Source organism: Molothrus ater, chromosome 2, assembly GCF_012460135.2.
Source record: "Molothrus ater isolate BHLD 08-10-18 breed brown headed cowbird chromosome 2, BPBGC_Mater_1.1, whole genome shotgun sequence".
In the NCBI taxonomy this organism is placed as follows: Eukaryota; Metazoa; Chordata; class Aves; order Passeriformes; family Icteridae; genus Molothrus; species Molothrus ater.
The window spans coordinates 1,659,885-1,670,370 of NC_050479.2; the positions used below are offsets into that span (position 1 = coordinate 1,659,885).

At 55.0% G+C, this 10,486-nt stretch overlaps 1 protein-coding gene across 3 annotated transcripts; it reads right to left on the reverse strand.

Moving 5' to 3' along the window:
• Positions 1 to 303: 303 nt before the first annotated feature.
• LOC118690841 (uncharacterized) lies at positions 304 to 8,855 on the reverse strand. Of its 3 annotated transcripts, none has more exons than XM_036389810.2 (2): positions 7,957 to 8,855; positions 304 to 2,163 (listed from the first exon to the last, which is right to left on the reverse strand). In XM_036389810.2, the coding sequence occupies exon 2, from the start codon at positions 2,145 to 2,147 to the stop codon at positions 807 to 809; it is 1,341 nt and encodes a 446-aa protein (XP_036245703.1). In that variant the 5' UTR covers positions 2,148 to 2,163; positions 7,957 to 8,855; the 3' UTR covers positions 304 to 806. The 3 variants fall into 3 exon arrangements, with proteins under 3 accessions (XP_036245703.1, XP_036245695.1, XP_036245712.1); XM_036389802.2 differs by lacking the exon at positions 7,957 to 8,855 and adding an exon at positions 6,509 to 6,798; XM_036389819.2 differs by lacking the exon at positions 7,957 to 8,855 and adding an exon at positions 5,540 to 5,556.
• Between the last annotated feature and the right edge of the window lie 1,631 nt (positions 8,856 to 10,486).

Here is a 10,486-nt window from a genome sequence, read left to right on the forward strand (position 1 = left end):
ATGCATGGAAAGGGTTCCCAGTCCTGTTCTTCAACCAGGATTGCAAATTAAATGCATGGAAAGGGTTCCCAGTCCTGTTCTTCAACCAGGATTACAAACTGAATGCATGGAAAGGTGAAGCTGTGGCTGTTTTTAAGGGGGGCCCGGCTAAAGGGATTTAGAGTCCAGCCACCTTCAGCTACACCGGCACTCCCCTGGCACGAAGCCAGAAGCATGTGCCGACCGTGGGTGGGGTGAGAGGAAACAGTCACCGATATTGAAGCAACCACGCCGCAGGAGTGAAGAAAAGAGACGGCCCTCCTCTGCTGGGTGAATTAACTTGGTTTAATCCAGGGTAGGGGAAGTGCAGGGTGGCCACCCAAAGGTGGCGAGCGGAGGAGGAGCCCCGGGCCCCTCCGGGGACCAGGTTTTACAGGGAAGGGGTGGGTACACAAGAAACCAATCACAGAACGAAAATTTGCATACATTGAAGACTGATGGGTGGTGTGGATCAATGGGGATAGGTCAGGGGAGGAGCCCAGGCCAACCAGCCAGTCACTCGACACCCTAGCTGGAAGATTCTGGAACTTGGGGCGGGGTGCCAGTGATTGGCAGAAGGCCTGGGGAGGGGATACAAGGACAAATAAGGGATAATGAGGGAAAATGAGGAGGGGAAAACCGTGATTGACATAACTGGGGGTTTGAGCCAGACCAACTTGCCAAGCTAGGAGAGGGGAGAACGGAACAAACCAAACACAAACCACAACATCTCCCCCTTTTTTGTTTTAAAAAGAAAAGGAAGGGAGAAAACAAACAGTCCCTTATAATCAGGCGGCAGTTGTCTCTTGTGCTGTTTTAAAGTCCAGGCTTCCACCGCTCATGCTTTCAGAGTCTGAAGTCGAGGCAGGGTCCTCCTCGACATCTGAAAGCTCCAGATGGTTTATGTTGGCCGCTGAGGCATTCAGCAGAAGTCTCTTAACCAATCCCCACATTAGGGAGCAGGCGATGACAATTATGAATATAACTAAAACAAAATATAAGACAGACCGAACTATGGACCCGGCCCATCCTGACAGTCCCCAGCCCTTGAACAGGTTCCCCAGCCAGTCCGATGTCTCACTCTTAACCTCGTGGACGAGCTCTTTCATCTTGCGTATGGAGACCCTCGCATCTTCTGCCTTGGATGACAGATTTAAACAGCACAGGCCCTCGAATTCCTCACAGCTGTGGTGGTGGAGTAGCAGGAGGAAGTCGATGGCCGCCCGATTTTGCAAGGTCGCCTTCCTAGTTGTTTCCTCGTCTGCGAGGAGGTCAGTCAAGGCAGCCGAGGTAAAATTTGCTTGCTTTGCCACCCAACACTCCAGGCGGCCCAATTCACCCAGAGACTTCGCGATCGACACCCACGGCAAAAAGAGAGTGAGCGCGACCGATTTTGGTTTGGCCCAATGTTCAATTTTGGAGTCGCAGTCTGGGTCGAAATCACGAAGATCTCTTTTGGATATTGCCAATTTAGACTGCGATCTCTTATATTTCCAATCCCTAATTTGAGTGACGTTGGGGTTAAGCAGCGTCAGCTTGCCAAACGTACAGACGCCTCCGGCCAGACGAGGGGGGATGCCAGCCCATGCCCGGTCTCCGCAAATGAAAAATGTTCCTCGGGGCAGCGCCAGCGGTTTGGTGTCTGAGGTAGATGCAAAGGGCAACCGGATGGTGAAATTGCACCATTGCGCTGCTTGGTACTCCGGGCTAGGCGGCCCGATGAAGGAGTACCTCGAGGAACCGAAAAGGGGGGAATACTGAAACCAGATACAAGCCGATGCTCTAGCGGAGCCGACTAGATGGAGCTCTGGGGGGTCGGACTGCAGGGGGGTCAATTTCCTGAGCCCGTCCCTCCAGGCGTTCTGGGCGTCTACCATGAGGGGCGGATTGTAAGTAACATTAAAGGGGTAAGGAAACTCAAAAGGAGGGAGAGGGATCCCCACTAGGCAGGACGACATCGGGTCTTCAGCAGAGCCAAGGTCCAGGCAGATGTGCTCCTGCCCCATGGCTTGAGCGAGGGTCCTCCACACGTTCGCCTTTGGCTGGGGAACTATCCAGGGGTTCGCAGGTGGTGGTAGAGTCTCGATAAGGAGGACTGTCAGGAGGGTAATGATGGTCATCGGGTCCATGCAGGCGGGAGATCAACTAAAAAGAAACAGAAATATAAATTAAGAAGGTCTGGCTTGAGAGGGGGGGGGTCAGGACCGTGGTCAATGGTGGCTCGCCCACCAGTTCCGCCGTTTCCGCCGCCAGCACGCCTCTGCTACCTGTGGGACCGGTTCCGGTTTTGCACCCCGCTTAGGGCGGTAGGGCTTGACCCACTTTGATGGAATCCATCTCGGACCTGAGGGAGTGGACACGCAAGCGTAACCCCTACCCCAGGTCACGAGATCAAATGGCCCTTCCGTTTTCCAGGTCTCCGGATCCTTAATGAGGACCGGGGGCCTGGCCCTAGGTCGCAGCTCCTCGTGCTTCCCGAAGTGTCGCACTATGGGCGGGTTGAGATTTTCAAAGGAGCAATTTAGAAAGTTGATAGTATACAACGCCCGTGCGAGACGGATGTGAGGGGACTCCACCTTCACTGCCGAATGCTGTTGCTCCAAAACCCTTTTAAGGCTCTGGTGGGTCCTCTCCACCACGGCTTGGCCTGTCGGGGAATAGGGGATGCCGGTCTTGTGTTCTATTCCCCATTGCTGTAGGAAGCTCCGCAGTTCCTTGGATTTGTAAGCTGGGCCGTTATCTGTTTTGATTACCTTAGGGATGCCCAGGACCGCGAATGCCTGAAGCATATGCTTCCTGCAATCTGCAGCCCTCTCACCTGTGTGGGCAGAGGCAAAGACAGCACTAGAGAAAGTGTCCACAGAGACATGTACAAACTTAAAGCGGCCGAATGATGGATAATGGGTTACGTCCATCTGCCACACCTCGCAGCTGGACAAACCACGGGGGTTAGCTCCGAGAGGGACAGAAGGGAGCTGGTGGGACTGGCAGTGAGGACATGTAGCCACAATGGCCTTGGCCTGTTCGCGCGTCAGATGGAACTGCCGAACCAGGCCAGGCGCATTCTGATGGAACAACTGGTGGCTGATCTTGGCTTGACTGAAGAGATCAGGGAGCGGGGCCACTTGAACAGGGGCGGCAAGGGCATCGGCTCGCCGGTTGCCCTCCGCTATGAACCCCGGCAAATCGGTGTGTGATCTCACGTGCATGACATAAAAGGGTTGCTCTCGGTGGGAGACCAATTGAACCAATTTGGAGAGCAAGTCGTACAATTTTGGGTTTGACACCTCCTGCAGCACAGCATTTTCAGCTCTGGACACTACACCCGCTACATAGGCTGAATCCGTAACTAAATTGAAAGGTCCAGGGAACCTCTCAAAGGCTCTGACGACTGCGTCCAACTCGGCAATTTGAGGTGAACCTTCAACCTCGGTGACATCGGACTCCCACTCCCGAGTTTGGGGATTCCTCCAAGTCATGACTGACTTATGGGATCTTCCAGACGCGTCAGTAAAAATGGTCATTGCCTTTAGAGGAGTTCTGCTCTGGATCGATTTTATAGATAATACGAACTCCTGATTGAATAATTTATGGGCCGGCCGATCAACACTAATTTGGCCGGAGTAGCTATCTAGAGCGAACTGCAAAGCTGCATTCGTTTGCAGGAGGCTGTCAATTACCTTTTGTTTTAGGTGGCCCGAATTTAATTTAAGAGGAATGTATATGCACGCAAGATCAACGCCTGCCAGCTCTCTGATCCTCAGCCTAGCTTTCCGGATCAACTCTGCCACCAGTTCAGCAGGCTGTGTCATTCTCTTGGACCGATGGTGGCTGAGGAACACCCACTCAATGATTAAGAGGGGGTCACTCGAGCCCCGGTCCCTGCCTTTGGTGGCGTTGTCCCACTGAAAAATCACCCCGTGGAGGTGTGGCAGTTTGCCGCAAATAATGAATTTAAATGGCAGGCCCGGATGACAGCGGTGGGCCTGCCTAGCCGAAATGAGTCTCTGGATTTTCTCTAGTGCAATCCTCGCCTCTGGGGTAAGGGTCCTGGGAGAACTTAGCTCCTCTCCCCCTCTCAATAAATTGAAAAGGGGGGCCAGGTCTTCTGTTGGTATGCCCAGCCAAGGTCTTACCCAATTCAAAGATCCACACAGCTGGTGAACATCCGCCAAGGTTTTGATAGTTGTTACAATAGCCAATTTCTGAGGAACAATGGTCCTCTTAGTAATTTCCAGGCCCAGATACTTCCAAGGCGGCACCCTTTGAATTTTTTCCTGTTGGAGCTCGAACCCTGCAGCAACCAGCGCATCGACTGTCAGGTCAAGGGCGTGGCCAAGTATGTCAGCGGTCGGGGCACACACCAGGATGTCATCCATGTAATGGTAAATGATGGCATCATTTACCACTGCACGTATTGGGGACAGCAAGGAAGCGACGTACCATTGGCAGATCACTGGGCTGCACTTTAGGCCTTGTGGAAGGACCCGCCAATGGTAGCGCTTGCTTGGGGACTCACGGTTGATGGAAGGAACCGTGAACGCAAAACGCGGGGCATCGTCCGGGTGGAGGGGAATTTGAAAAAAGCAATCCTTTATATCAATCACAGCCAATTCCCAATTTTGTGGGAGCATCGTTGGGGAGGGCATCCCTGGTTGGAGAGGCCCCATATCTTCTATAATGTTGTTGATTTGGCGGAGGTCGTGGAGAAGCCGCCACTTGTCCTTATTGGGCTTTTTGATGACAAACACGGGAGAATTCCACGGTGACGTGGTCTCCACGATATTGCCCTTAAGTAGTTGCTCCTCAACGAGCTCCTTGAGCGCCGCCAATTTCTGTTTATTAAGCGGCCACTGCACTACCTGGACTGGCTTATCTGATTTCCAATTGAGCTTCCAGGTAGGGCGCTCATCAGTGACCGCCGCCCGAAAAACCTGGGGAGCCGCTGGAAGGTCAATTCGGGCTCCCCACTGGGCTAGGAGGTCTCTCCCCCACAGGGGCTCCGTATAATCTAAAACGAATGGGCGTATAGAAGCCAATTGCCCATCAGGCCCCGTAATTTGCACGATGCTCTTAGATTGTCTGGCCAATTGTAAACCCCCAACACCACGGACGTGTCCAGGCGCGGTTTGCAACTCCCAATGCGACGGCCACTCCCGAGAAGGAATGACCGTGACATCCGCCCCAGTGTCCAAAAGGCCTTTTAGCTGTTTGCCTTCCCCCCCTTTTGTAATATAACAATTGAGGCAAGGTCTTTCGTGCCCCAAAACCTGGGCCCATGCGATGGTCGGCGTGGTGTTTTCTGATGTTTGATATAAATCCCAGGTTATTTCAGGCACTGGGATTGCCTGAGCTACAATCTGCCCTTTAGGCAAAAAGATGGGGGGCTGGACACAGTGCAGGCCGACGGCGAACACCCCCGGGTCCGATGGTAAGAGGCCCGGGATAATGTTCACCGTCGGTGGCGTGTGCTTAGTATCACCGACCACAACATACTTGCAGCGAATCCGTCCCCAGTTACCTGGGCACTCCGGGTTGACAGCAACGAGTTGAAGGTCGGAGGTCCTCAGGTGGAGAGCCTCCGAGAGCCGCAACCTATAGGGTGCAAAAGCAGAAGCGGCCGTTAGCACAGGTCTTGTTTGAATTGGTAAAACAGAAGTCAAGTCCGGTAAGTATTGGTCACATTTAGTTGGCGGCGGTCCCTGATCTCCCTTCCCCCTACGCGATGATGATAAATGGCCCGCCTGATTTTTGTCAGCGCGCAGGGGGGCACTGCGCTCCGATTTTAGTTTTTTGGGGGGTTAGCCCCCAACTGTCCCTGCTCCCTTTTAAATTTGTAAAATTCTGCCCGTAGGGGGCAGTCCGGCATCCAATGTCCAGTCCTCCCACACAAATGGCAGGGTGCGGAGGACTTCGACGAAACAGCTGCTGCAACACCCTGCTCGGTGGAGGGCTCTTCTGCCGCGGCGACCCGGGGAGGTTGAATCCTCCTCTTTTCGCTGTCCCTGGTGGTCAGTAGCGGGACCTTACGCGCGCACACTTCCAACATATCAGCCATCTGCGGTGCCGGGTGGAGGGGCAGGCTGAGGATGGCATCCCTGCATGCCTGGTTGGCATTTGAGGACGCCACCTCCCGCAAGATGGTGCTTCTAGCTCCTTCGTCCGACACCTGATGTTCAATGGCCTTCCTCAACTTCTCCACGAAGTCAAGGAAGGCCTCGTCTGGACCCTGAAAGATTCTAGAAAAGGCAGTTGGGGGCGCGCCCCCCGGCAGCAACAAAAAGGCTTTTTCTGCGGCAGCTGCCGACGCTTTAAGAGCCTCCCGGGGAAGGGTACTCGCCTGGGAGTACCCATCTTCCCAGTCCCCGGTCCCCAGGAGCTGGTCGATGGCCAAAGGGCGACCTGTGAAATCAACTCCCGATTGGGGTTGACTCCACAGGCTTGGGAGGGCTTCAGTCACCCCCCTTCTCCAGGCGGCCTCCCACATTACCCGCTCGGATGGATTCAGCAGGCAAGTGAAAAGCCGCCGGACATCGAAGGGGGTGATCTCTGCTTCGGAGAGTGTTGCTTCCAAAACTCCCCGGAAGTATTCACTCTCCCGGCCGTACTCCTTTTGGGCTTTGACCAGCTCCCTAATTTGTGAATGACTTAATGGGACCCATTGGCGACGCACTCCCCCACCCGCTTCTGGCTGGTAAACAACCGGAGCCGCCGATGGTACCATGGCCGGCTCCGGTTCCCGGCCTTTGGCCCCCCCCCCCCCGGGCCCCGAACCGTGGGAACCGGAAGAAGGGGAGGAGGGGGCGTGGCGGGAGACTGGGCGGCCCGATGACGAGGGGCCGTCCCCGGAGGCGGGAGCAGGAGGCGGGGCACAGTGGCAAGCGGTGGGCGGGGAAAGGGGCGGGATTGTGGGAGGAACGATGGGAGGAGCTATCATGGGAAAGGGAGGCGGGGAAACGAGATGGGAGGGGTCAGATAGAGGGTGGAGCTGGGGGGAGGTCGGGAGGGAAGGGGCGGGGAAAGGGGAGTGGCCGAGAGGCAGGAAGGGGTTGGAACTTGGAAGAAAAGGATTCTGGGATGAGGATGGGGGTTTTCCCGCCATCTCGACCATGCGGTCGCCTCCATTTTGGGCCACGCCGCGGCCATCTTGTGAAACCAGAGGCGACCCGGGGCAAACTGGGGATTCAACGAACTGGGGTACATAACTCTGGGGTTTGGGGACAGGAGCAGGGGAGGCAGGACAAGTCGAGGAGCCCCCGAGAGTTTGGCCAGAACTCTCGGGGCGGGGGGACCGGGTATTCTGGAGAGGGCCAGGGGATGATGGAACTCCCTGCGCCTGGCTGGTCTGGGGGGGTGCCCCCTTCAGAATCCCGGTTTTAAGTTTGGGCGTACGGGAAGGGGTATTCGGGACAGAGGGTGAGGAAACCGAACTGGGGCAACGTTTTACTCGAACTGTGGCCTGTTCTGAGCTCCCTTCTTCTTTTAATATTTTTCTAATTTGGGCAACAAGCCTGGCCAATTGTATGAGGGAAGCGTCGCCTGGCCTGAACAACTCCGAGAGTCGAGTTTTAACCCTCCGCCAAAAGGCCGGATTTTTGATCAGGTCAGGCGAAACCTCCGGGAACTCAGAAGAGACCCATTTTATTAATTTTTCAACAACAGGTTTTTCATAAACAATTCCCCCCCCAACAAGGATTCCCTCAACTTGGATAATAAGTCTCTTTTGGGCAGTGGACAGCTTAGCACCCATAGCTAGTAGAGACTTCCCACGAAGTCAAATGTCCACTACTAAGAACTTCGAGCCCAATCTGCCACGCAAAAGGGAAAACGAAAACTAAAAGGTGACCACCCACCGGCCCCTGCCTGTAAAATCAAGGGAGGGCGGCAGAACACCCTGGGGACTGGGGAGGACGACAGGGAGAGCGGCGAAACACTCACGTGTCCGGTGGGCTATCAAAGGAAAGCGCGGCGAAGCGGGTCCTGCGGCCGGACGGCTCGGGGTGCTCGAGGTCCCGTCCGGTCCCCGGGGAGCGCTGCCTCAGAGGGCCTGCTCACCTCGGGGTGCTGCTGCGTCCAAAGGACGGAGTCCAAAATCCGTAGGGTCCTTGCGAAGATTGTAAGTCCAGGCTCTACTGGTCCCGAATCCGGCCGACCAGGAGCAGGCAATCGATGCAGAGGGGCCCCGCGTGGGCGCCAGCAACTGAAGCTGTGGCTGTTTTTAAGGGGGGCCCGGCTGAAGGGATTTAGAGAATCCAGCCACCTTCAGCTACACCGGCACTCCCCTGGCACGAAGCCAGAAGCATGTGCCGACCGTGGGTGGGGTGAGAGGAAACAGTCACCGATATTGAAGCAACCACGCCGCAGGAGTGAAGAAAAGAGACGGCCCTCCTCTGCTGGGTGAATTAACTTGGTTTAATCCAGGGTAGGGGAAGTGCAGGGTGGCCACCCAAAGGTGGCGAGCGGAGGAGGAGCCCCGGGCCCCTCCGGGGACCAGGTTTTACAGGGAAGGGGTGGGTACACAAGAAACCAATCACAGAACGAAAATTTGCATACATTGAAGACTGATGGGTGGTGTGGATCAATGGGGATAGGTCAGGGGAGGAGCCCAGGCCAACCAGCCAGTCACTCGACACCCTAGCTGGAAGATTCTGGAACTTGGGGCGGGGTGCCAGTGATTGGCAGAAGGCCTGGGGAGGGGATACAAGGACAAATAAGGGATAATGAGGGAAAATGAGGAGGGGAAAACCGTGATTGACATAACTGGGGGTTTGAGCCAGACCAACTTGCCAAGCTAGGAGAGGGGAGAACGGAACAAACCAAACACAAACCACAACAGAAAGGGTTCCCAGTCCTGTTCTTCAACCAGGATTGCAAACTCAAAGCATGGAAAGGGTTCCCAGTCCTGCTCTTCAGCCAGGATTGCAAACTGAATGCATGGAAAGGGTTCCCAGTCCTGCTCTTCCAGCCAGGAGGAGGTGGTGGGAGCCAGGATCTGTGTGCTCAGGACTGACGCTTCTCCTGTGAGGCAAATCTGGTTCCTCAGGTGCTTGGTGTGAGGTAAAAACTTTTCACAAAGTGTCCTGGGTTTTGCTGGAATGCTTTTCCCAGCAGATTCTGGTTTGGTGTTGTGCTGGGAAAAGTTTGTGGTAATTACTGGGAGTAACTCAGGAGAAAAAACACCACTTACCTACATGGAGCTCTGAGTGTACTTTTATCCAAAGTAACAAGAGGAGAAAGTTTCTAATTCTCTGGGTTTATGTGGGTTTTATTTAATGGGGAGGAAAGTGGAATATCATGGGGTTGTTCCCTTGTTTTAGTCAGGTAATGCAGAGCAAGAGCAGAACAGGGAGAGGGGACAATTTAGGAGCAACTTTCTGGGCATGCATGGAGAATATATGGCCCAAATCACTGCCAAATATTCTGCTGCCATTTGGCATCGGCACAGATTGCACAGAGAGGACTTAAAGACCTTGAGGATGACCTTAAAAATCACCCAGTGCCATGGCAGGGACACCTCCCACTGTCCCCAGTGCCCAGCCTGGCCTTGGGCACTGCCAGGGATGCAGGGGCAGCCCCAGCTGCTCTGGGCACCCTGTGCCAGGGCCTGCCCACCCTGCCAGGGAACAATTCCTCATTGCCAAGATCCCATCCAGCCCTGCCCTCTGGCACTGGCAGCCATTCCCTGGGTGCTGTCCCTGCAGGCCTTGTCCCCAGTCCCTCTGCAGCTCTCCTGGAGCCCCTGCAGGCCCTGCCAGGGGCTCTGAGCTCTCCCTGGAGCTTTTCTTCTCCAGGGTGGACAATCCCAGCTCTGTCAGTCTTCACATCAAAGGTTTTTAGTAAAGCCTTTTAATCCAAGGGTGGTAGTGAAATCCTTTCAAAAAACTGGAGCACGAAAAAGAGGAGAGGAGTGAAGTGCAGTGAAATCAAGGTTGGATTTCAGGGCAAGGTCATTGCCCAGAGGGTGCTGGCACTGCCCAGGCTGCCCAGGGAATGGGCACGGCCCCGAGGCTGCCACAGCTCCAGGAGCCTTTGGCCAGCGCTGCCAGGGATGCCCAGGCTGGGCAGGGCAGGGCTGGGATTGATGATCCTGGGGGTTTATTCCCACTCAGGATATTCCAGGATTTTGTGATAAGATCCCGGTCTGTGCCTTGGCTGCAGTTTCCACCCTGAGGAGTTCTGGAGCCAGGTCCATGGAGTGTCCCCTCCTTGTGACATTAATAATGTAGGAGAGTTTCCCTCCCTGCAGCTCCCCAAGGATCCTGGGAAGGGGCTGAACTCTTGGGAGTGTCCTGGAGCCTCTGTTCCCAAGGACAGGGCACCCTCAGTGGCAGGAGATGGTCCCTGCGCAATCCTTTTGTCGGGATTTTGGTGAACTCCTTTTGCTGCTTCCTGGACCAGCAGAAGAGCCCAGCACACCCCAGTGACCCCAGACATGTGACACAGAGCTCAGTGACACTTTCAGCAGCCT